At 39.9% G+C, this 26,236-nt stretch overlaps 2 protein-coding genes across 2 annotated transcripts in view; both read left to right on the top strand.

Moving 5' to 3' along the window:
- Nucleotides 1-7,190, top strand: part of ADGRG4 (adhesion G protein-coupled receptor G4) — a 32,410-nt gene extending 25,220 nt beyond the window's left edge. Inside the window, exons 17-23 of the mRNA XM_086470671.1 lie at nucleotides 373-494; nucleotides 1,240-1,508; nucleotides 2,741-2,834; nucleotides 3,889-4,178; nucleotides 4,731-4,832; nucleotides 6,252-6,413; nucleotides 7,063-7,190. Of these exons, the coding sequence (XP_086326797.1) occupies nucleotides 373-494; nucleotides 1,240-1,508; nucleotides 2,741-2,834; nucleotides 3,889-4,178; nucleotides 4,731-4,832; nucleotides 6,252-6,413; nucleotides 7,063-7,190 (1,167 nt within the window). The remainder of the gene's footprint in view (nucleotides 1-372; nucleotides 495-1,239; nucleotides 1,509-2,740; nucleotides 2,835-3,888; nucleotides 4,179-4,730; nucleotides 4,833-6,251; nucleotides 6,414-7,062) is intronic.
- Nucleotides 7,191-17,455: 10,265 nt separating this feature from the next.
- BRS3 (bombesin receptor subtype 3) lies at nucleotides 17,456-21,894 on the top strand. The gene is made up of 3 exons (XM_009952606.1): nucleotides 17,456-17,886; nucleotides 20,570-20,921; nucleotides 21,487-21,894. Exons 1-3 carry the CDS (start codon nucleotides 17,456-17,458, stop codon nucleotides 21,892-21,894), a joined length of 1,191 nt encoding a protein of 396 aa, XP_009950908.1.
- Nucleotides 21,895-26,236: the final 4,342 nt, after the last annotated feature.

The following is a 26,236-nucleotide window of genomic DNA, read 5'->3' on the forward strand; positions in this document are numbered from 1 at the left end:
TTTAGCAGGTTTGTGCAGTTTCCAAGCATGGCAGCTGCCATTGTAACAAAGGAGAGTTTCTCCTACGAAGACAGCTCCCAGTGGAATAATTTTGGCAAGATCCTGGAATCCTTGTTGAATCTGTGGTTTCTGAAATACATCTTTTCTAGCTTCACAACATATTACTGGATACTTTAAATACTGGATATTTTTACTAGTTTGGATATTCTGTAGGACTATACAATGAGAAACACATAAAAATACTAATGGAAACCCTTCAAAAGTAGCATTAAGCAGAACAGAAATCGATTTCTTTATCAATGTGAAAATGTCGGAAGCAATTTTCTTTGTCTGTTATGGCAAACAACTGTGATTCTTTATCTTGTAACATAGGATTTGTCCCGGACAAAGATAGATATCACACATGATCGTGTATTAACTCTGATAAGCTATGCAGGATGTGGTGCTTCTTCCCTTTTTTTGGGTATAACACTGGTGACATATCTAGCCCTTGAGTAAGTCTGATCCTTTTTCTTATTGCTTTTAATATTTTAGCAATAATGAATTTGCAGCAACTATCAGAATGTTTGGCAACATTTGGTGCTGTGGTGCATAGGAGGGAAGACTGAGAGCTGACAATATAAATATTGCTTTATTTTGACCTGTGACTGTGGTGAAATAGAAGGGATTCAAATATTTATGCTTCAATACAAGCACTAGTCTGAACTGCTAAGCAACTTCTGTGTTCCTAAATTTCTGTCATTTCATAAATTTACCTATGGACATGGGTAAGATATCATGTCAAGAATCTGGAATATTCCCTGTATATAGACTGTAGTTACATGATATCAACAAGAAAATTGGGAAACTTTTCTCTTCTCTTGCTATTGGTCTTTCATTTTATACTGTATGTGCCAGTAGTTCCAGGCACAATGAGGCCCTAGACTTAGGTAACTGCGGGTGCTTTCATGATCCAGTAATATTGCAATAACAATATTTGATGCGGTAGTAAAAAGATGATGTTGTCTGTCTCTCCTCCACCAAGTGTGAAAAAGCAGGTTATCATGTATAGAGAAGCTCTGCTTTTTCAGGCTGGGAAATCTGCTTCAAAAACACACTAGTGAGGTGATAGGAAATGCCAATGTAGACACAAGTTATACCACAAGAAGCCAAAATATACATTTGTGCTACTTTGCATTAGTGAATGCTCCCAGCAAACTCATGCAATGACAACCTTGTGGACTTTCCCTTTCTTTTTAGAAAGCTGCGGAGAAACAACCCTTCAAAAATCCTGCTCAATCTTTGTGCTGCACTGCTGATGCTGAACATGGTCTTCCTCACCAACTCCTGGGTGTCCTCATTCAACCAGCCAGGTCTCTGTATCACCGTGGCTGTTCTCCTTCATTATTTCCTTCTTGCAGCTTTCACATGGATGTGCCTGGAGTCTGTTCACTTTTACTTGGCTCTTGTCAAAGTTTTCAATGTTTATGTCCCAAAGTACATTCTAAAATGCTGTATTGTTGGCTGGGGTAAGTAAGTGTATTTCTTCTCCACTTCAGTGCTTGTTAACTTCTCTAAGATAGGGGCATATTTGCAAAAGTAAGTTAGGTCACTGAGCTAGTAGAAATGTGGTGCACACCCTGAGCTGTAAGGATGGACTTCTTCCCCCAGGCAGGTTCAGCTTAAGTTTCTTCTCCCCAGGGAGACATTAGCAGAAAGTGCCTGTTGCTCCCTGCAGAGAGCTATATTCAAGGAAAGGCAAAAGTGGGCGTAAGGAACTGCTTTTATTACCCCTCCTGCTCTTTACAGGAATGATTTATCATGGTACCTCATGTCAGTGGGTGTGCCTGAGGAAGTATGAGCTGTCCATAGCCTTCGCCCCTGCGCTGGTGATGCTCAGAGGTGATTTTGATCTCCTTCTCCATTACTTGTGTCCTTACCTGCCGTTCTATGCAGGATTCCTTTGCAGCGGGTGGATTTGGCTTTCATTCATACCTCTCCTGAGGATTTCACTAATTCACTTTTCCTCCAAGCACTGAGCATCAGAGACTTGTTTGGGAGAAACATAACAAAAAGTTCCAAAATCCTGGCTCAGCTGTCAGAAAGGGTGTTGTCAGAGGCCCTGACCCAGAGCGGAATTTGGTCTGTATTTTTGGGGTCACCATTAGATGCTGTTTTTTAAAGGGTTTTTTTAGGCTTTTGAATATTGTGCAGCATATCATCATCTCTATCCTTAGATCTGATGTCACACACAACTGTACTCAGGGGCAGCCATCCATGGTGGTGGTGTTGGCGGCAGCCGTTCTCAACAGAAAAGCCAGAACTGAAAGAAATACGGGAAATGGGAAATGAGTGGAAGGGAAGACTGATAAAACACTGTCTGGAAAATGTCTGTCTCTATCAGATCTTAACACAAAATGCTGTGGTCTGTTTGTCTTTTGACACAGTGCTTTTTGTAATAATCTGTTGGTTTTATTTTACCAGATTGGATCCCTTCTGGAGATGTTTGAACACTCTCAAACATTTTGCAAACACAGATATTTTTATGCCTATTTATTTGTAATTTACATAAATAAGGAGATTAAACCTGCTATGCCACATATTTAATTACACTCATTTCAGGAGCTTTAGGGGTAGAGTTTGATCCTAAGATGTACATGCCTGCTGTAATTACTTATCAGAGATTATCTGACATCTTTCCATATTACCTATTTTTTCTTTCTAATTTAAGTATCTCTTTTTCTCCTGCCTTCCATATTAGGAATGCCAGCTATTGTAATTACTATTGTGCTCATTATAAATAAAGACTTCTATGGCAATGGATCATATTCTGAGAGCAATCCATTCAGCGATTTGTAAGTACAATGCTTTAAACTTTTGATGGTCACCAGAGTATCTTAAAGATACAAGAAATCACCAGAAGGCAACAACTTCTCTCTTCCTTTTGTTTTTTCTCCACCATCTTAATCCCCTCCTTTTAGTGGTTCTGGTTCATTGGATCATTTTGGATGTATGGCTACTACATGGTGTAACTCTCACACCAGTGGACTGGGCTTGAGGACAAGGAGAGCTTCTGTCAGTCAACTCCGCTTTTACTTTCTGGAAAAATCTTTACATGATGTTAACTCAGTCTCATGGGACATTTGTATATGCTCCTGCATGTTCTAGATTTCCAGTAAAACCTGAAGGCAGAATAATTGCTCTAGTATTTTGCACTTTTGCTTCTGGGTTTTTTAATGTCAGTTCACATCGCTGTCTCTTCATCATTTCAAATTCTTTTATTTAAATCATCTCAACCTCCTCTCTTTTCCAGTGGGAAAACACTGCATTCTTTCATCCTTTTTTTAAAAGGTTTTTATAGCAAAGAATACTTCCATTTTTTCACCTGCTTTCTGTATAGCACAATCTGATCACTTGTTGGTGAAGGTTACCTGGAATATTTGAATCTACCCCATCAGAAAGGCAACACCCACCCATGACACCTCAGAGGAAAAAGTGTTACCCATCTTCAGCAAAAAAAGGCAGTAAAACTCACTAATTTATGTCTGATGAAAAGTTAACCAGTGCTCGTCTCTGTACTATACTATTATTCAGACTCCTAATTCATTTGATTTAATTTGTTTTTCTTAAGGCAGTGTGTCTTTGTGTGTATACATTATGAAGTTGTGAAACAATTATCAGGTTTCTCTGAATTTGGCAGAAATTAAATTCAAGTCTCGAAGTTATTTGTTTTCTGCAACATCCATAAAAAAGGCAAGTGGAGAGATTCCATGAATGTCCTCGTTGGGGGAAAGTAATGGGCATTAGGGAATGCCCCTTACTAGGTATCAAAGAACCATATGGGATACTTATTTTGGAAACCAGGCTTCACAAAACTCCTTATTGAATACATATCTGCCTTTCTTGCAGTTGCTGGATTCAGGGGAACACAGTGTTTTACATCTCCGTTGTGGCCTATGTCTTCTTAATATTTTTGACAAATACAGCCATGTTCATCACTGTTCTCCTTCAAATCCACTCCATGAAATCACGGACAGAAAGCAGATCCAGATTCTGGAAACAGGGTTTTCTCCAAGACCTCAAAAGTGCTTTCAGCTTGATGTTCCTTTTGGGCTTAACTTGGGGTTTTGTCTTTTTTGCCTGGGGAGCAGTGAGGATATTTTTCTTGTATCTCTTCAGCATTTTTAACACCTTGCAAGGTAATTTCTGAATGGAATACTACTATAAATACAACAGTTTAGGGACGTGGAATAGAAATACATTTGTAACAACATGTAATTGAAGCATGGGGGAAGAGGAGTGCTCATATAGTTTTTGTGTTACGATGTTTAGCTATTTTAATAGGAAAGCTCCATTGCAGTGTCATGATAATGTTGTTTAGATAGCATTGCTCTGATAAATATACTATTAAAGTCATGAATTCATGCCTTTGAAACATGGGTCCCAATAAATGTATCATTTCAGGAGATAGCACAGTCCTTTTCATCTGGGCATAAAAATGGTTGATAGAATCTACAGTGACTTGCAGATTATTCTTATACCAAATCTGCAGAAAGCTCTTCCCATTACCTTTTCATATGCACAAAGGACTCAGTGCAATTCTGGGCCAACATGATGCTAGCGCTGGGGACCACCTGTCTGCCCATACAAAACATACTAGTGACAGAATGACATACAAAAAGTCCAGGAAAAGGACAGCAGGTTGGAGAATCCACCTGAAAACCTGTGAATTTATCTTCTTACTTCTTTAGGGTTCTTTATCTTTGTGTTTCACTGCCTAATGAAGGAAGAAGTAGTGAAGCAGTGCCGAGCACACTTTTGCTGGGGAAGATTTCGTCTGAGTAATTATTCTGGTAAGCATTGAGGGATTTTGTTTAGCTTGACTCCTAAGTCTTTGCCTGCTACTGATGTCACATTTGTTCTACGTTAATAAATAAAGCTCCCCTCAATACCCTTTCTGCATTGCATTGGATAATTGTTCTTTAATAGGTGTTTATCCTCTTCTATTAACTGCTTATATGATACGATGACGGGGTGACAGCATGCAGTAAAAAACGTAGATTTCCAAAAAAGATTTCAGCTTGGTCTCTAATTCTGTTCTTACATGCCATTCAGTGTTCCCTTATGTGAGCCATGTTTTTGGTAGCCTTCCAGTCTTCACAAAGCTGAGATTCAAAAATTTATGCAGGATATTGGACATACAGGTAGCTATTTTTTATGTGCAGAAGCTGGGTTTACTCAGCCTGGGAAGAAGAAGGGAGATGTCACTGCTGTCTTTGGCTATCTGAGGAGGCATGGTTATAGAGAAGAAATAGACCTCTCAGAGGTGCACAGCAAGAAGACAAGAGGCAATGGACACAAGTTGCAGCTATGGAAATTCCCATTATTTATAAGGAAACACATATTTTCACAATGAGGGTAGTTAAACAAGTGACAGTAGCCCAGAGACTGGTGGAGAGAGTCTCTGTCCTTGAAGAGTGAAAATTCAGCTGGACAGGTGCCAAACCAACCTGATGCAACTCCAGACAGGAGGTTGGAGTGAAGACACCCAAAGGTCCCTTCTAACCAAATTATTCTAAGTTTCTGCTGTCTACCAACTCAGCAAGCAATAACACAGGCTCTCTCTTATTCTGGGTTACCCCAGTGATGTTCATTTTTCACAGAAATGTGGAAGAATTTAATAGCTTCAGCACCTCTTTCTATCTACAGTGTATCAAAATTAGTTGACATTGTGAATGGATATTACAAAGGAGAAGCTAAATCCGTTGGTTTAATCTTTTCAGAAAACCAAACTAAAAATCCTGTATTAACACATATGTCCTGTACATAGCAGTCCTGTGCACTGTGTGCTCCTGAGGAATATGTAGCTCTCCATTTGCAGAGTAGCAAATTAAGTATTCTCGCTTGAGCATGAGCCAGCTTGATGCTGTATGATACAATAACGATAAGGCTGCCATTCCTCTCCTTTGTGTACCTCCTGTCTTCTTTCATAAGACCTTACCCAAATTGGTATTACTAGATTGGGTCCCTAAAAGGGAAATAGAAGACTGAATTGCTGGTATTTAGCCCCACCGGCACAAGTGTGACAGAGCTAGTGTAAAAATTAACAGCAGGAATTGTGCATCATGCTGCATGGAGACCCATGGCTTCAGGGAGGTACAAGGATGGCACAAGAAACAAGCACAGACCTTTCTTCTCCCTGGTCTCAAGTAGTTTGAGATGTGACACCCGTACAGAATTTTATTCCTGTGCCTTCCACTCTCTGATTTCAGACAGGAGGGGGTCAGATGCAACTGCTGGATCTACACCAAGGCATTTAAACCACAATTCACCATCCCAGGCTTTGTGGAGTCTAAATTCTAATGGAACGTGTTCAGCTTTCAATGGTTCAGATTTCCTTCCCAGGACTTCTCTGGATATAAACTTTAGGATTGGTAAGAAAAACAGTGTGCACTGCTCAGACTAGAATGCAGTGGTGACTGTCAAATCCCAACCAATGGAAACAAATAGGAAAAGTTTCACTGCTTTGTCTGTGCCAGACTTCAGTTTGGGGTTAATGGCTACACTACAGATGGCTTTTGCTGTATTAAGGAAAGTAAGAAAGCCCTTAAGATCCCAGTATGGCTTTTCTCCAAAAGGAAGGGAACTCTCTGTTCTGTTTTCACCTTAGGCACCTGAGAGATATTCTACTCTGGGCCAGTTAGCTGTCATTCTCACGTGACCCACTTCCAGTTAGGGAGCACTGTAGTCTATCTTGTGCATTCCCAAAAGAGCAAAAATCTTGGGGATTACAGAAAGCTGAACAGGATCTGCTGTAAGCCTGTTTAATCCAGAAGAATCCCAGGAAGAGGTTTTGCCTTCCGAGAAGGAGAAATTGTTGCAGACCCGTGATCTGAAAAAGGAATGCCTTTATATGAATTCTGACCTAAGCACCAAATATTCCTGGCTGTTTTTGGAAACATGCTGATCTCTGTTATTTCCCCAAAGACATTAAATCAGTGAGTTCTGCATAGACAGGTTTCTTTCTAACTATATTAAACCAATTTATTATAACAGAAAATTTTCTCTAATTCTTTTCCATAGCTGAAGTTCATTACAACCCCAGTGCTGTACCTCCAGAAGATGGTGAGATCAAACGTCTTTGTTCACAAAGAATACTACCCATGGATACAGGGCTGCACTATCCACAGAAAGCAAGCATTTTTCATTGATACTGAATTTGTTTTCTTCCGGTTATCTAATGATGGTTCTCTTTTGTTGCATGTAGAAATAAACATTGATCTAAATAATTACTTCTAATGTATAATTATCACTCTGAACACAATTACAGAGCTAAAACGCCCCATGATTCAACTCTCTAGTCTTCAGTGGTGTGGCAGTACTGACCACAGAAGAATTTGGTGTCCCTGTGTTTCCAAGATTAACCCTCATGTTTTTAATTTTAGATGTGCCAGCACTGCTGATTTGGATTTAGATCTCTAAAGAGATGTAGATGCATGTTTAAATGTGTGAAAATGTTTCCCAGTACCTTCAAATGGAATGTGGAAACAAGAATAACTGAAATTCCCTCCTCTAATGAGTACCCATATACACAATATAGGTTTCAGATTACCTTTCCCTGCCAAAATAAAAACCCAAAACAGAACAATAGCAGATAAAATCCTACCATCTTTGGAGGTGGCAATTAAGAAGTTCTCCCTTTAGTAATGCTTTGCTGTGAATACAGCAGGAGGTAAACTCCATTTCATAACATCACAAGAGAGTTAACTTTTCTCTCCTACAAAAGATGAGCTTGCTTTCAGCAAATATGTTTGAATCAGTAACTTGTCTGCTCAACCAAATCCTAGTTTTGGTTTTGAATGCCTTTCTCCATATCATTCAAACAAAGATCTTTTGATGATTGCTAATACAGTAAAATAATAACCTGTACTGATGACAGAGGAGTAAAAAAAAAATATAATGGAGCAATGTCTTAGAGCTGGTATGTATGATAGCAAATACAAAAGGTTCCTTCCTTCTGTGAAAAACTCCCACACAGCAATTAGTGGAAAAAGATGAATATTTCAATGTACAGTAGCTACAGCCAGCCTACTTGAAATTAGACAGATCACTCCAGTTCCTTGGCTTTCTGGGAGAAATGTTAGCATTAAAATCATGCAAACAAGTTTCACCTCGTACCCACTTGTTTCTAACTTGAAATTGCTTTCAATAAGAAATAAATTCAATACGAAATTCAGTTTAGTGTGTTGGACACTTGAACTATCATCCTTCGCTTATATTCTTTATTTTCATTTGTAAACTCTTTGTTCCACAATTTGCTGCTAAATACAAGCTTTCCCTGCTTTGCAATGAGAAGCAGGACATGCTGTGCCATGGTGCTGCATGCTAAAGCTGAGCCTGACTACCCTTGCACCCCTAACCTGGTTGCTGCACACCCTGTTGGGTCCTGCGAGGGTAAGGAAGAAAGGTGCAGAGGTCTTTGGAGGAACTGCAGCTTTAGTCCTCCCCATCTCTTTTACACCAGTTTGTCTCTGCTACGATATCGGTAAGTCTAGGTGAATCACAGAATCACAGACTGTTAGGGGTTGGAAGGGACCTCTGGAGATCATCTAGTCCAATCCTCCTGCCAGACCACCTAGAGTAGATCACACAGGAACGTGTCCAAGCAGGTTTTGAATGTCTCCAGAGAAGGAGACTCCACCACCCCTCTGTGCAGCCTGTTCCAGGGCTCTGTCACCCTCACAGTGAAAAAGTTTTTCCATATGTTCATGTGGAACCTCCTATGCTCCAGCTTGCAGCTGTTGCCCCTTGTCCTATTATTGGCCATCACCGAGAAGAGCCCAGCTCCATCCTCCTGACACTCACCCTTTACGTATTTATAAACATTGATGAGGACACCCCTCAGTCTCCTCTTCTCCAGGCTAAAGAGACCCAGCTCCCTCAGCCTTCCATCATAAGGGAGATGCTCCACCCCCTTAATCATCTTTGTGGCTCTGCACTGGACTCTGTCAAGCAGTTCCCTGTCTTTCTTGAACTGAGGGGCCCAGAACTGGACACACTATTCCAGATGGGGTCTCACCAGGGCAGAGTAGAGGGGAAGGAGAACCTCTCTTGATCTACTGAGTGCACCCCTTCTAATACACCCCAGGAAGCCATTGGCCTTCTTGGCCATAAGGGCACATTGCTGGCTCATGGTCATCCTGCTGTCCACCAGGACCCCCAGGTCCCTTTCCCCTACACTACTCTCTAGCAGCTCAGTCCCCAACCTATACTGGTACATGGGGTTGTTCTTTCCCAGATGCAAGACTCTACACTTGCCCTTGTTGTATTTCATTAAATTTCTCCCTGCCCAGCTCTCCAGCCTGTCCAAGTCTCTCTGAATGGCAGCACAGCCTTCTGCTGTGTCAGCCGCTCCTCCCAGTTTTGTGTCATCAACAAACTTGCTGACAGTGCACTCAGTTTCCTCGTCCAGGTCATTGATGAACATATTGAATAGTACCGGTCCCAGTACTGACCCCTGAGGGACTCCACTAGATACAGGCCTCCAACTAGACTCTGTCCCATTGACCACAACTCTCTGACTTCTTTCATTCAGCCAATTCACAATCCACCTCATTACCTGATCATCTATACCTCTCTTCCTCAGTTTAGCTGCGAGGATGCTGTGGGAGACGGTGTCAAATGCTTTACTGAAATCAAGATAAAACACCTCCACTGCACTACCATCATCTATCCGCCTGATTATGTCTTCATAAAAGGCTATCGGGTTGGTCAAACATGACTTCCCCTCAGTGAAGACATGTTGACTGCTCCTGATGACCCTCTTATCCTTGATATGCCTATAGACAGCGATGAGGATAAGTTGTTCCATCATTTTTCCAGGGATGGAGGTGAGGCTGACCGGTCTGTAGTTACTGTAGACAGCCTGACCCTGTTTCCTTCTCTACCACCCTGCTTTGACCCTCACTGTTCTTTGTGCAGTAATTTTTCCTGCATTAAGGGGGAATAGGCTTAAATTTAGACTAGACATTAGGTAACAATTTCTAATTTTAAGGAATAAGTGGTCTAGAGAGCACATGGAATTGCCATCACTGCGGGTCTTAAAAACCACTCATAGTGACAAGACAAATATCTGCCAGAGTTGATATAGGTAAAGTTGATTTTGCCTTAGGGCAAAGGATGAACTGGAAAACCTGTTGAAAGTCCTCCCAACTCTGTTTTCTATTATTCTAATTTGAAATAAAAAGGCAGTAAAAGAGGATCAATACAAGACCAACATGAGACTGGCCTTGACTCCTGCATACTGTAATTGCTTTATTACATTCCTGATAAAAGACAAAATGTACCTCAATTTTCTAAAGTTTTTGCTAGATATCCTCATAACATTATTAAATTATTAGGAGCAACAAAGATTTGGATAAAAGCTACACAAGCAAGGAGAAAAGTGCTGAAATACTTATCATTTCTCAAGCTGCTGAGAAATGGCTGGAAATGCCATTTCTTGGGCAGATCCATCAGCTTGCTTCCTGCTTTGGGGCTGTAACAGTGGGAAAAAGAGCAAGCTGCATGGAGTGGAGCAATGTCAGTTCTCCGTTCTTGCTATTGATTTCTCTTTTTTTCTATTCAAAAAGCAAAATCTGTAAGTAAATTTTTAAAAATCTGTCAGCTTGCGTATGTAAAACGTGAAGCGCTATTTGTTCTGGGAAGGTGGTTAGCTCGCTTCCACTCTCCATCATACGCCTAATGGCTTTTTCAGCTAAACAGTGTATCATTTATGTTTCAAGCATGGCATTGTTTAGGTTGTCAGCTGGAATGAAGATGTGTAATTTTCTTTGGGCCGAAATAATATCTTCCATGCCGGCACCATTACATTTGCTCTTCTCCAACATATCTACGCTGACATTCTGTCGCAGGACTGTGCATTGATGGTTTTCACAGGAAGAGGACATGCACAAAGACAAATCTAATAAGAAATTGCTATGTGCTTCTGATTCACATCCTAATAATTTTAAGTGATGGGAACAGCTTCTGCAGCTCTGGCTTGAACGTGACCTGACGGGCAGTGATGTGTTATCAATACAAACGCATCCTCCTCCCTGCGGTTTCGATTGTGTCAGTTGACTCTGCTTGCTCTTTGAGAAAGCAGCAATCTAAAAGCTCCTTTGATTTCTAAGTCACTCTCATTTACTCCTAGATTGCTTATTTTTAGCAATACATACACCAGCAAATGCGTGCTCTATTTTACACCAATGAAAGAGGAATTTGTGAAAGTATATTTATCTATGAAGGCAACTACTCAATGTCAGATCTCTTGGGTTGTTAACAATAGATTAGACAATGCAAAAGAAATAAAAAATGATAGTAAAATCACTGCAGCAGCGGTGATGACTCCAGAAAAACCCTCTCCACTCCCATCTTGCTATTTAGACCAGCACAAAACTTCACTACCCTCCATACCAACTGAGTCAGTGGATGCAGTTCCAAGGTCTAGGCAGCTCACTCAAGGGTCCCTGGAGACTTTTTCTGTCTCTGCATGGACAAGTGGCTAAAGCTGCCTTCTACCTCAATGTATGTACAGGGCTTTGATAACCACGTGATACATAAATATTACACAGGATGACAGTTAAAGGTCAATACATCTTGTTTAAGTTTTCTTCTGACAGTTATGAACCTACAGTAGTGGTTAGCAATACAAGTTAGCAACACTTACACCCAAGATGTGTAATTCTTTCTAAATTTAGGAGGCCGTTATTATTGGGACAAGGAAAGAAATGTCATTATGGGAAATTATTTGAGATTAAAAATCAAATACTGGGAAGATAATTGGCTATTGCATAAGATGATTGTTAAGTCTTAATGTACAATACCCTCTGCTTTTAGGTATCAGAAAGTATTTAGCATGTAATGGCAATCTAATGGTTCTAAATTAAATGTATCATTGAGAGTTTCAAGGATGCCCAAAAGAATTATGCTTGCTGTATTACTTCCTTGCTCAATTGTTCCTCTAACAGAAGAAATTCAGTGGTACATGGAAGTGTTTCTTTTTCTCTCTTCTGAGAAATTACACCAGTATTTCACTGGCCATTCCCATACTGAAACTGGACAAGGAAACTCTTGGAAACGAACACTGGAAGGGATGCAAGAACAGAGAAACAGGATAAAAGGTATTTGGAGCTCTTAATTAACGACAGCACTTGAGACCCCATCACAGGCAGACTGAGTCCCACTAACTCCACTGAATAGTCTGGATTTAGACACTGTAACAAACCCAGAAGGTATTTTCTTAGATTTTGACCAAGAAGATATCTGTCTTGTTGCTGTATTACTGATTGCTGCTCCTGACAGCTCATTTGAGCTGACCTTCCATCTCACCTTTGTAACACTGAGGGCTGGGATGGTGTTATTTTTGCTCCTAGATTTGCTCCTAGACATGCTGATAAATCTTGTGGTATTTGGAAGTGTAACTAGATAGCTCATCCTCAGTTCCAAAAAACAGGGACGCAGTTCCAATCAAATATTACTGCAGGATTTGATGCCCTGAGTCTCAGTGCTTGCACAGCTCCCTCTGCCCTTGGTGTAGAATGAACTCCATACAGGTGATAGGGACATAAAATCAGTAATAAACCAAAGTCTTTTTCTCCTAAATGTAGTCTTTGACAATGAATGGCTACACTCTGCTATGAATGTGACATAGCCAAGGAAATTGTCATTAGAGTGTCCTAAAAAGATATTTCACCTTTTAATAGCTCAGTAGTTGTTTTTTTGTCCAACTGCTCAGGATACTGGGCAATGGTAAAAAATCAAAATACAGGAGAGACAAGATGTTCCCACTTAGTGGGAATTGACAGACACTGAAACCAAGCTTTTGTGCTCACAGGTGAAGAAATCCAGCACAGACAGTGCGTTACACAACTTCCCTCCCCATTGCCTGTCACTGCTGGCTCCGAAACGGATGCCTGGCGAGATGGGGAGGTGATGTTCTCTCTGTTTAGGTAGGGACTCAGATGTAGCACATGGAAATGACTCATGCCCATTCTCGAAGTAGGACAGAGCAGAACCGGAAACAGCCCTGGATGTGTTAGCAATTTGCTCTAAACGTGGACCACTGTCTCTGACATCGACGCTCACTCCGAGTGTGTATTCAGGCTTTCCCATTTAATACTTGCCTGACTAAACGCTAGAAAATGGATTTGGAACTGTCACACAAGTTATACAGCCCATCAAACAGCTGTCAGATAAAAGCTTCATTCTTACTACTGATGTGAGTTATGATACTCTTTGTCTCCTCATCTTGTCATTATTTGTCATGCTATTGGCAATTTCGGTTTAAAGAGAAGACACTAAACCCGCAACACAGATGCAAGTCAGAAACAAGGCAATTACACACACCCGTCCCTGAGAATGTTGTCTCTAGAACCGGGACTCCTCTTCCCAACACAAAGGCAGCAAAGTCAGTTCAGAAACCACTAGGAAGAAAAAGATATTTCAGATAACATAATTCTAGTTATAACTGCAGAGTCTGTCTTATAAGCTAGAGTTGTTGAAAGACTCCAGGTCAGGACTTCTTGATGGAGGAGCAAAAAGCCTTCCTTCATCTTTATGTCAAAAGAAGATAACCTAAAAGGAAGGCTACTGAGATTTTCTGGAAGGGAAAGACTCACATTGATCTGGGCAGACTGCTACACTTCAAATCAGTTTTCTACCTCCAGGGAGGAGTAAGAGGAATGTACCTGTGGTGACCCAAAGGCAGAGTCCTGCTCTGTGCTAAGCAGTTTGGGCATGTGGACATCATCAGGCTCATCTGTAGAAGAGATCTTAATCTGAGAAAAGGCTTTTCTAAGAGAGGATGCCACAACAGAGTCTACCAAAATTCAGGACTAGGATAGACAAGCTGTTCAGTATCTCTGCCGTTAACACCCGTAGAACATAAACGTCAGTTTGCTCAATGGAGAGAAAGAAAGATACATCAGCCAGCAATAAACAGATGGCAAAATTGCTAGAAGAGACAATCAAAGCAAGGGTCGAAAATGAGTTTGAGGGATAAAAGAAGAATTAAGACAACTTAATAGTCCTATGCAGAAATGATGCAAATAACGACCTAAGAAAGTGAGTTAAAATAATCCTAAAAAACCCAGGCTCGCTAATATAGCTGTAGTTCAGTGTGTGTCAGTTTTCTGTTCCTAGCACTCCAGCTACAAAGCATTTTGATGTATTTGTACAAATAACGATCAATGCAGCATGACCAGCATATACTGAAATAATAAAAATATGCTACACAAAATAATGACAATTTTGGAAAATTCATTTCTTTAATGGGAGTTAGGATTCTGGCTATTTTCTCCATATTTTGGCTTGGTGCAGAGCAAATGGTTTTGAAACAGATTTTTCTGAGTGGGTGACACTACACAGCACATGGAAATGACTTAACTCAGTAGTCACACTGCATTAAAATGGAAAATTTGCATTAAAAATACAGCTAAATTCTATACTCTTGAGTATTTTACTCATACTTTTTTTTTTGCAGCATGTAGTTCAAAAGGAACATTAATTTTCTGCAAAGCCTGGTACTTGAAACAATAGCCAGAATTACCCAAAACGCTTTTCTCTTCGCACCAGAAGACAGAGCTCTAAAATAACACTTTAGAGTTGTTTACTGTTTGGAATAATTACGCCATGCTCTTCCTTTTCAGCTGGATTTGCACAACTGGAAGCTATTGGAATCTCTGTTAAAAAGACAGTGTGTTTTCTCCTGCCTGGTTTCTACCCATGACACTAATGAAGATCACAAAGAACTGATGAACCGAAAGACTGAAATTCTACCATCATAAACAAATTGCATATTTGATGCTTACTATCGTCCTTCAGGCTTTTTTTGGGTCTAGAGAATGTTATTTTGTGTGCTTTTTCAAAATAATACTTTACACCTCCTAATGATCGACTAAGACAGTATGTTATGCTCCATAAAGAGAGAACCTGGATACCTAGCTAAAACCTGTACTAATACAAGGACTGTAGGAAGAACTGTGAGAAATGAAGGTGCTTCCTTCTGCCAGATTCCCCCAAGGAGGCAGAAAGCTGGGAAAAATTCAATCTCTCATTAGAAAGGCAAAACCAAGTAGAATTTCATGCTGCTGTGACCTGGGTTAGACATATGTATTGTGCCCTATCAAAGAGAGAGCAGGGACAATGTGTCTGTGTTTCTAGGTAATGAGGGCTTCTAAAGTGTGTAGCATCAGACTGAGCATTCAGGTTCAGATCTATGATTTCAGGTCCAGTTTGGAATAAACAGCACATTAAGTACAAGGAGTAAACAGAATTGTAAGCCCTTGCTGCTTTCTGGGGTTGCTTTCATCTGTGGCACATATTGGTGTCCTCAGGAGGTTTAACTATGGGTTGGGAGGTCTGTCACCTTTCCCTTCATACCTGAATCATCCCCCAAACCAACTATTGGGAGCATCTCATAGCTCAAGGGTCTCCAGTCTCCTCTTACACAGAGGGATATCAGTTCAGGTCCTCTACCCTGCTGTACAAAATGGTTGAGTGACAGAATAAACTGAGTCTTAAATTTCAAGTTGTCAGCCCTAATCTCTCGGATGGCTCTGAAAACTCTGGGACTGGTAAAGGTTGGGATCTAGGCTGCCGGCTGAACTTTGGTGCATCAACCAACCTCTAGTGCAATTCAAAGCAAATAACAAGTTTGTTTCAGCGAAACACCTGATGTTTCATTCAGATGGCACCCTTGAGTATTAGCAATTAGTTCCCAATGTTTGGTGATACCCTACTTCTATACAGCAAACCTAAACATTTTATGTAACTATCCAACATTAAGCTGTCACAATCTGCTACAGTTGCTGAACTCTATATTAAATATAACGCACAGTACTACACCAGTGTGGGTGGACAACATAATCGGGCATCCTCAAAGGCATCTAAATTTGTGAACAACCTACATACTGTGCCTGCATAAAACGATATATTATGGTTGATCGTGACAAGAACTTCTCTTCTAAAAGCACTTTCAAAAAACGTAATTGGAATTTTTAACCCATGCATCCTTTTTGTATCAGTGACTCCTTCTTCCAACTGACCACAGCATTGGTCTTCCATCTGATCTACCACCTAGTCTGTCACCACCTGATACCTATGCCATAGCTGTGTTTGCAAGGATTGGGATTGGGAAAGGGAAAATCAGACTTCATGCATAGTACTTAGCGGAGGTTTTTGAGGAAATGAAACAAACTTGATTTTGTGTTTCTGTGTCTGTGTGTGCAGCTAATGATAAAGGGACTTGGCTATAAGATTGCTTTTGTGATTTCAGCAAGGTACCTTCTCCACTCGAACGTCACAGCTGAAGAACAATACAGAGGAAAAAATACTCCAGCTACTGATCTTCATTTTCAAGGCGTAAAGCTCAGTCCTTTGGTATCTTTTCCACTTCCACTATTTAGAAATGTGATCTTGGCTTTCTTAATTTCAGGAGATTTAACTCAATAGGTCACGTTCCTGGTACCTTAGTTTACATTAAAGTTAGTCAGGAGTACATCACAGAGCAGAGTTTAAGATTTGACTGTTGTCTGATCTAAAGAAAACCCATGTTAGTAACATGTTTGATTGTGAGAGCATCATGAGAAGTTATTTTTCCCCCAGATTTGAATCATTAGTTGTACCATCCAAAGCCAACAAATACACAGATTATTGCAAGATAAAAGGCTTCCATACAGCAACTATCTATAAACCTGTTAAAATTTCAGCATAAGTTGTGGTTTTGATGGCAATGGGACTGTTTCAAGGGACAATCCTAAGATTTAATGTAAGTGTTAGCAGGATTATGGCCATAAATTTTGATCTTATATTGCCTTTTGGAAGGTCACTGCATTTCTGTGATAGAAAGACTAATCAGAGCATATAGAAGCACAGGCTGTCTCTATGGCTTTTTCAGCAAATACAGTCTGTATTCTGAGATATTTTATCTGCTGTTAAGGTATACTGTAGAGTTTTGTGTAAAATTAGTATATTCTATGCTTATCTGTACTGTTGAGAAAACTACTTCAGATTTTCATTTTATTTCCTTTTTAGAATATTTTGAAAAATATTAACAAACATTTTCTAGGTAATATGCGAACCCTAATGTTACAGTAATTACAATACAATATTTACTTGCCAGACATCTCCAAGAAAAAAACATCATTTCAGCTAATATCTTTAAAGAAACCCCTTTTCCCTTTTTTCCTCCTCCCTCTCTGCTCCACTAGCTGAAGAGCCAATAAAAGAATTCTCCACCCCCTACACAGTTCAGAACAAGATCTGTCTGCATTTCTCCTAGGCATGTTTTGAGACCCAGAAGGGGATGGAAGTAGTTAATGTGCAACAGGAATCTTAATTTAAGACACAACCTTGCTGATATGCTGCAAGCTAAATATTAATCATTTTTTTGATCAATTTAAGTGCAGCTTGGGGAGAAGAAATGGTTAAAGAAATGTCTCAAGTACACTTGCATTCAGCTAATCAGACTTTGTGTGCATCTACAAACGGTACAGAACTGAAATCAATCATTGATAATGAAACCACAAATGAAAAATGGACTGAAGACTCCTTTCCAGGATTAGAAATACTGTGCACAATTTATGTTACGTACGCTGTGATCATTTCAGTGGGTCTCCTTGGAAATGCTATACTCATCAAAGTCTTTTTCAAGATTAAATCAATGCAGACGGTTCCAAACATCTTCATCACCAGCCTGGCATTTGGGGACCTACTGCTTTTATTAACTTGTGTGCCTGTAGATGCAACACGTTATATTGTGGATACCTGGCTCTTCGGAAGAATTGGGTGCAAGCTGCTGTCTTTTATCCAGTTAACCTCAGTTGGAGTATCAGTGTTTACCCTGACTGTTCTCAGTGCTGACAGGTGGGTCTGATGCGACTGATTTGCCAGGAGATACCGCAGGTGTGAAGTTAGAAATGAATAAAAGAGCAGAAATGATAATTTTGCACAATATTGAATGGCACCTTGTAATAAACTAAAAATAATAATAAATAACCATTTAATATTAAAATGTGTGTTAGAAAAATTGGAGCAGTTCATTTTACTGAAGTGAAGTGAGAAAGACTCTTGACCTTTTATTAGCTTGAAGTCCAGCACAAGATTTTTTTCTCAGCCTCACAGAAAAGGGAAATTGCTTAAGGCAGAGGAAAGACAGCAAATTGGTGCTATCTAGTGGTGCACTAAAGTAGTCAGGGAAGACGAAAAAACTGTGAAAATGACTGAGTGGAAATCCTTTGTCCTATGCACAAAGTGCATAGTGAGGCTCTAAAATCCTAGAATGTAAAAGATTGACACATGAGGTAAAATGCCAAAAGAAAACACAGAACAGACTGGGGGACAAATGAATGACTTTCATGATTTGATGGCTACTGCAATACTACAGTAATTTTCAGCTTGGTAAGTGCTTAGTGTGACATGACAATTTGAATATTTTCTCTTATAGTTCTTATATCTTTTCCAGAGGTATTTTAGCCCAGAGGTCCTGAAATTAAACTCAGGTTACAATGACAGCACTGTTAGTTGGGATCAGTGCTCCCATCTGACTGCTGTCAGGAGTTGCTGAAAAATCACTTTCCCATGCACATCTTTTCTGAACGAACAAAACTAAGATGAGCTTTCAGTTCAATCAGCATGAGCATTTCAAGCAGCAGAAAAACCTAAAATGAATTTTAGTATTAAGAGAGAAAAAGATTTTCATCTTGTATGCAAAGATTGTGGATTGTATGTAATACCAAGTAGTTCACGTGTCCAGAATTTAAGTGCTAATGCTACTGTACTCCAAAAAAAGCCCAGCCAACACAGGAATGGCCACACTGGGTCAGACCAAGGGTCCATGTAGGCCAATACCAGCCACCAGCAGTGGTAGCATAAGGACAAGAAAAAAGACATAGGAAGAATAAAAACCACTATCCAACACTACACTTACAACCTAAACCTTCAGATGACCTCCTCAGCAGATGTGGTTTCTGTCTATTTAATAACCTCAATGGATTTCTCTTCTAGATCCTCGTTCAGTCTCTTCTTGAACTTGTTTAGCAATGATTTTAACTATCTGTTGCATAAACACAACTTCTTTTTGCTTTGAAGGTAGCTTCATTTGATGGCCCTGGCTCTTGTGCCAGAAAAGACAGTGACCCCTATCCATCTCTCCAGGATATTCATGTTAAGTTCCATCCTTAGTATGGGGTTTTTTTGAGTTCAGATGTGCAGAGCAGCAGATGGTGCTCAAGAGTTGCAGGAACCAGATACAGACAATTGCACAATAGTCTCTTCTGCTCTCTATTGTTTTCCTAATAATTCCTAACATTTTGCCTTTTTGTGATTTTTTTTTTATGGTTTGGTGTGTTTTTTTAACTACTGCTGAATATTAAGATGATGTTTTTACTGAACTATTTATCATAGCTCCAAGGTCTTGGTCCTGTATGACATCAATTCAGAATCCATCACGGCCTAGATGACCTTTAGCGGTCCCTTCCAACCCCAACTATTCTATAATTCTATGATTTAGACACTTGGTTCTGTATTTAATTCTTCATGGTAGCTGTTACGTAAATACTCCATGCTACATTTTCACAGGGTAACTATATGGTAAAATTACTGAGAAAGCTCAGAACATCAGTCATGTGTGCAATGCCAGACTATCATGTTCCAGTAAGCTAGAAGAACTTGAAGTCAATAAAAATGGTATTTATTTGACAAACAGCAGTCTAGCTTGCAGTTTTCTGTTTAAATTTGCCTAGAGGAGAAAAAGACCAGATCCTCAGATTGTGCAGAACAGTACAACTAAATTGCCTTATCCTCTGGATCCTTTTTCACTGCTTTTCCTTTCATGCCAGTCTTGTGCCCCCCTGTAGGGGTCTCTTCTTTCTGCATCATTGAGAGTCCCTGATACTCTGGGAGCAGGGTACATTGTTTCCTGTGCTTCATCCACCTTCATGGCAGTTGGTCCTTTTTCCATGTCCCATTTCCACACAGATTTTCCCACATCTATAGATTTACCAAGATTTTTCTCATATGTCTGACTCAGACCACACGCTGCAGAATCACAGCCATGAATCAACAGCAGCATTAACTCCTGTTTTATAAATATGAATCAATACTGGAACATTATTTTGAGTCAGATCACTGCACTCAGCAGAGATCTTAAGAACGTGGAAGAAAGGAGGGGTGTACATGCTTGGTTTCATGTATTTATAAAATAGTTAAACTGTTTCATACCTTTACCAGTTTCACATATTAATGTCCTCCTTTATCTTTCTAGGCAGTGCCATGAAAATAGGAGAGAAGTCAAACTGTAGAAGTCATCTTTACTTCGGAAGGCTTTAATGACAAGTCCTGCCAGTCAATTCACTAAAATGCATGCTTAAAATTAACTTTTACATTTCCATGTTAATTACAAAGAGATAGTATCTGTTCTCTCTTCCAAGACAATTCTACCGCCCTTAGTTTAGCCAGAACAGAGATGGCTTCATCCTCAGGAAGTTTGCACTGTCAGTGCTTGCATTTTTTCTGTATTTATTCTGACAATGATGTTGGTTGGTTTTAGGTACAGAGCCATTGTTAAGCCCTTGGAACTGCAGACTTCGGATGCGCTCCTGAAGACCTGCTGTAAAGCTGGCTGTGTTTGGATCGTCTCCATGATATTTGCTATCCCAGAGGCTGTTTTTTCAGATTTGTATTCTTTCAGCAATCCTGAGAAAAATGTAACTTTCGAGGCATGTGCCCCCTATCCAGTCTCTGAAAAGATCCTGCAGGAAGTTCACTCCCTGATTTGCTTCTTAGTATTCTATATTGTACCCTTAGCTGTCATTTCCGTCTACTATTTTCTTATCGCCAGAACTTTATATAAAAGTACATCCAACATGCCAGCAGAAGAATATGGTCATGCCCGTAAGCAGGTAAGCTATGATCAAGCACTAAAGTGTCTAATTTTCCAAAATCTATCAGGCTGATTAAGGCTGAATTCTTGAGTGCAAACCCTTTACCTGATGATAGAGTAAAAGCTCTGAAAACCCAGCCCATATTAGCAATCCAAACTCAGCTATGCACTTAAGCACATGCTCATGACTTGTTAACTTAATTGTGAGTGTGCATGCTTTCCTAAAGAGGGATGGGGTTTGTTTTGCTTTATTATGACCCTGTTAAACTCAGGAGTTAAATCGCTGAACTGTAAACACTGAGACCTCATCCATGTGAGCTGACACATTAACTATTGTACTTTCAAACCCTAGTCTAGATGAGATTGCCACTTGATTTATAATGGAAAGGGAATGTGCTCTGCACTGGAAATACTTTGTTAAAAAATTATGAAATAGATTAATTTTTGTTGGTTTCTTGGGGTTTTCTTTCCATTTCACTTTTTTGGTTACTAATGCATTTAGATCCCTTTGAAGATCAGCACCAACTATATAAACACGTGTTACTAATTGCTATTAATACCAGATATGCATTATTTTCTTGTAGATTGAATCTCGCAAGAGAGTTGCAAAAACCGTGCTGGTGCTTGTTGCTTTGTTTGCCTTTTGCTGGTTGCCTAACCACATCCTCTACCTATACCGCTCTTTTACGTACCATGCTTCTGTAGATGCTTCCACCTTTCATCTGATAGCTACTATTTTTTCCCGTGCCTTGGCCTTCAGCAATTCCTGCGTCAATCCTTTTGCTCTTTATTGGCTGAGTAAAAGTTTCCGGCAACATTTTAAAAAGCAAGTCTCGTGCTGCAAGGCAAAATTTCGTACGAAGCCTCCCAGTGCTACATACAGTAATACGCCTACCAGAGCCCTGTCAGTCACGGGCAGCACGCATGGCTCAGAAATCAGCGTTACGCTGCTAACAGATTATAGTATCACAAAAGAAGAGGAAAGCGTTTAGTCCCTCTGGGATGAAGAAGGACAGAAACTGAGCCTTTGCAATCAAGTCACTACTACTGGGATCCTGGAAGGAGGTGCCATGCCTTGCCCCGTCTGTGAAAGAGTTTTCATCAGGACTTCCTATTTTTTTAAATACACAACAAAGAAATCGAAGTGTGTGGGAGAAGAAGCTGCAACAGCTGAACTTTCCAGCGTAAGCTCAAAGGGATTGTTCATGTTCCCAAGCACAAACACGGATCCCTAGCTGGAATTCCTGGACTAGGCAGGACAGGAGTCAGCAGAGCTGGTGCAAGAATTAGCTGTGAGGATGGTTTTATTCCTGGTGACTTGTTCTTTGACTTGTGACTGAGAGCTCCCTCTGCCAAGTACTTGCATCTGCAGCAAGCAAGCAAAACCACGTATCTTCATAACACCATCAACCAGGCAGATTTTTTATTTCTTTTCTTGTCCTGAATGTTAAAAATTGGTAAATACACTAGAAAGCATGCTAAAATGAAGGAAAGCTAAGGTTTGTAGTATGGTGTAGTAAAAAAAAAAAAAAAAAAAAAGGATTATGGGCCAGATCCATAAGACCCACACTAGCCTTTGCTCTGTCAGTCACTTTGAAACTCTGGGTAAGGGCTGACTGCTGTGTGAAGAGATGCCTTTCTCAGTTCCTGAGGAAGCCAAGGGAACCAGTAGGTGATGACCTCTCTTAAAAAGCTATAATCATCTTTAATGACACTTGTAAAATTCTTTGCGATCTATGGTTAGAACATCTCAACAGTGCAGGTTCCTTTATTGTTACAGTGATTTGACATCAGGAAATTGGGGTGGATCTGCATCAGAGTTCTAGTTTGGATTTACTTTAATGCAAACTGCTCAAATGTCCCCTCCTGCCTTACTTTGCTCTGTCTCCCAGAGTGGTCCTGAGTGCACAACCTGGATTTCTCTCAGATGAAACTGTGCCTCCAGTGCACAGAACCAGACTACAGTGAGACTGAAGTAAAGCCCTCCAGAGCGTACAGCGCAGGGGGCCAGACTAACCATTTCCCTCCACAGATCCACTCCTGCTGCAGTGTACGTGGTCATATCTAAGTGGTCTGCACACTTTCAAGCATGCTGGGAGAGCTGATTTTTCTATTGTACTAGTTTTCTGTTCTTCAAGTTATTCAAGTAGAATCCCTTCTTAGTATTAGTATAGATCGTCTTTATGAGATAGGCCTTCTAATCTCAAATCCACTGATTTTATGACTCTGCATGCAGAGGCAAGTCAAGGACAGCCTATCATGGGCAGTCTGTGCATCCCCAAAAAGCTCAGCAGCACTGCTAGGAGGGACTGTCTTCCCATCAGGAAACACAGGAAGCAAGCCTTCTTAGCCCACATTACAAAAACGTTGAATGACACATTTTTATGAAGTTTGTGTACCCTGAACCAAAATTTTGTTCTCCAGGAGCTTGTGATAGAAAACACAATAGATTTTCCAGGGCTTAAACCAAGCGACTTCTATCTCAAAAAAGAATGCGTGTGCTAAAGTATAGAAGGGACGTTGCAACTATGTAAATTAAACAAAATATTGCTGTCAGTCACAGAAGTTTGAATTTGAAGATACAACCCTCCTCCAGCCTCACAGAGCTCATAACAACACATGGATGAAAATCCATCCATCCATGCACTCTTCCTTGACTTCATTATACGATGCAGAAAATCTATTTGCAGTCTCTGTTGACTGCCCTAATCAGAATAATAAAACCAGACTATAAATCCCAAGGGCATTGGAATATAACCTCTGTCATCATCTCAAACCAGTTTAATGATAGCGCTTTTTAATCCCCTCAGGCCTGGCCTTATTTTACTGCACTCTTCATGTTACAAGCCGCAAGGCTATAAGTACCAGTTTTCAAACGGATTCTCTCTTTTATTGAACCAATTGTACACTAGGATAGCACCACTGAAATAAATGGAAATATAACAGCACAGATACACAATTTAAGGCAAAGCAGACTCAGAGACCTTATCTTACTTTCTTTGTCTTAATATAACACATTCCCTGGTAGTGAGCGATGTACAAATATAACAAACATACTGCACTGATATTTTCCCTTTCTTTTTTTTTTCTTAATGGAACTGCAGGGTGAGACTGAAATAAATAAAAAAGCCTACACACTTATGAGCCTACTCTTATCTTCCTGGGTCTTACTATAGGGAATTCTGAACAAAAGAAAAGTCAACAACCACTATCATTCCTTACATCATTCTTTATTCTAGTTTATTACAGCCTTTGGGAAACAAATCTGCCACATGTTTCTGGACTTCACAATTTGTCTCTGTTGGAGACCAAATTTCCCACTGCAAAATCTTTGGCTACACCTCACAGTAGCCCTTAAAAACCACAGTGTCCTAACTAATTTTCCTTGCTTTGCATGCAGCTACTTCTTGCTTGTGTAACTACTCCTCTAACTGGATCGTCTATCTATTGCTAATATATCCTGTTACAAAATTGATGTTTTTGCTATATGCTGCACATGTTTTGGTTAAAGACTGGCAATATATTTCAAGCCATAATTTTAACTATTCTGTGTATTTTATGCTTTTATAATTCTGTACTTTCAAATCTTTATGACATGTTGTATTGGAGTGATATATTGGTCAACATTTATTTTTATCTGCCATTATTCATTCCATCTATTCCCCCAATATAACTATCCATAAAATGTCTCCACATCACCACAGCTAGATTTAGGGGAAAATGGTTGTTTCCTTTGCAATCTTTTCTCTGTGTTCCAAAAAACAGCTCTTTCACTCCTAGGTAATACAAGAGTAATTCTCTAAGAGCATATGGGCATAATGTCTACTTACAGAAATATTGAATCGTTTTTAGCAAAGAACTAGCATGAATAATTAGGGATTTACTATTCATATCCACAATGAAAGAACAGGTAGAAAAAAGGCACTAAATACTGAAAGGCAAGACTCCATCAAAAGTTTTGCTCATGTGGAGTCCTACTAAGTAAGTAAACACCATTTCTAGGACATATTTTTTTTTCAGTTTGTTGTGTGAACGAAGTGTACACATTAACATCAACATACATACAAATGTAACAATGTTTGCACTAGCAACAGGTTTAGTATCAGTACTCTAATTTGTGCTGTCACTACGAGATGCTGGGTTAGTTTGAAAAAAAAATTCCATAAAAATGAACAAAACCATGTCAAAGCATGGGTATAGTGTAACAGGCTGCATCTCCAGCACATGGCACAGAACATTAAAGTCAGTGACGAAATTGCCGCCATTTTAAAGCTCACCCTCCTCTTTTCATAGAAAGTATTATTTTACATAGTTAAATATGGGCTGCCTGCTGACACTCATCTGTTTCTGCTAAGAATATTACTATTAAAGAATAAGCTAAAGTTACACACAGCTACAGCACTTACACATTTCAAACAGTAGTACTTCCAATTAAAAACCCCCAAACATACAGGTTCTAATCAGCTTATCGTTATGGACTCTGTCACGGACGGTCTGCTCTGTGGAAGGTGAACTGTTTTGTGGAATTTCATTTGTCAGCATAGGAAACGGTTTTGAATTTTTAGCACATCTGGATCCAGTCCTGTCATTTTTGCACCATGAAGACTCCTCTTCGCTCTTGCTAGTCTGTGTAACAGCTGCTGGCTCCAGCCCCATGGAAAGCCCAAAGAGGTGTAACCTCTCCTACTTAACCACTAGTTACTGCCTCCTTGATTCAACATTACAAAGCATCTTCAGAAAAGAATGTTAACTCTTTACTTAATTAAGTATTAGTGAAGTGCTGGTTCTCCTCTAACAGATAGCAAAAACCACTTTATGAAAACCAAGATTTTGGTACTTCTAGTAAGGTGGTATCTCTAGAGCAACAATCAGCTCTGATGAACCAAGATTGTCTTTTATCACACATAAGAGTCAAACACAGATATAAAATCATTATGCTAATGCTTCCTTTTAATATTTACTTTGTGACATTTTGTCAGGATTTAAAACGCCATTTCTTGACAGCTTAGACTGACCTGAGCTGTGTAACACTCAAGCTCTTTGCACCATCCCCAGAACATGCAGCAGCACTTGTGCAGCCATGAATTACATCGTTGCAAGGATGTGATTGAGAGGAAAGCTGTCTTGATCCCCCAAAACAATGATTTTCCAGCGGAATCAGCTCCCTGAGCTCGCTCACTGTGCTGTCTTTCTTGAAGAGGAAGAGAGCAGATGGCAGCAACACCGTAAGAAGCTCTGCCGCAGCAGCTGCCATCACACATGCTGTTACCTGCGGAAAGTGTGAGGGAATTTGAGGTAGTTTGTCCTCATAGCTACATGAAAGTGTGCAGATCA

The sequence above is a fragment of the Leptosomus discolor genome, chromosome 9, assembly GCF_034619465.1.
Source record: "Leptosomus discolor isolate bLepDis1 chromosome 9, bLepDis1.hap2, whole genome shotgun sequence".
NCBI lineage: Eukaryota > Metazoa > Chordata > Aves > Leptosomiformes > Leptosomidae > Leptosomus > Leptosomus discolor.

What these genes read in the sequence shown, in the direction of transcription:
- BRS3 (XM_009952606.1), top strand. Translation starts at nt 17,456, where the DNA reads ATGTCTCAAGTACACTTGCATTCAGCTAATCAGACTTTGTGTGCATCT. An exon ending in ACTGTTCTCAGTGCTGACAG is followed by an intron (nt 17,887 to 20,569) that starts GTGGGTCTGATG and finishes GGTTGGTTTTAG; the next exon opens with GTACAGAGCCATTGTTAAGC. An exon ending in ATGGTCATGCCCGTAAGCAG is followed by an intron (nt 20,922 to 21,486) that starts GTAAGCTATGAT and finishes ATTTTCTTGTAG; the next exon opens with ATTGAATCTCGCAAGAGAGT.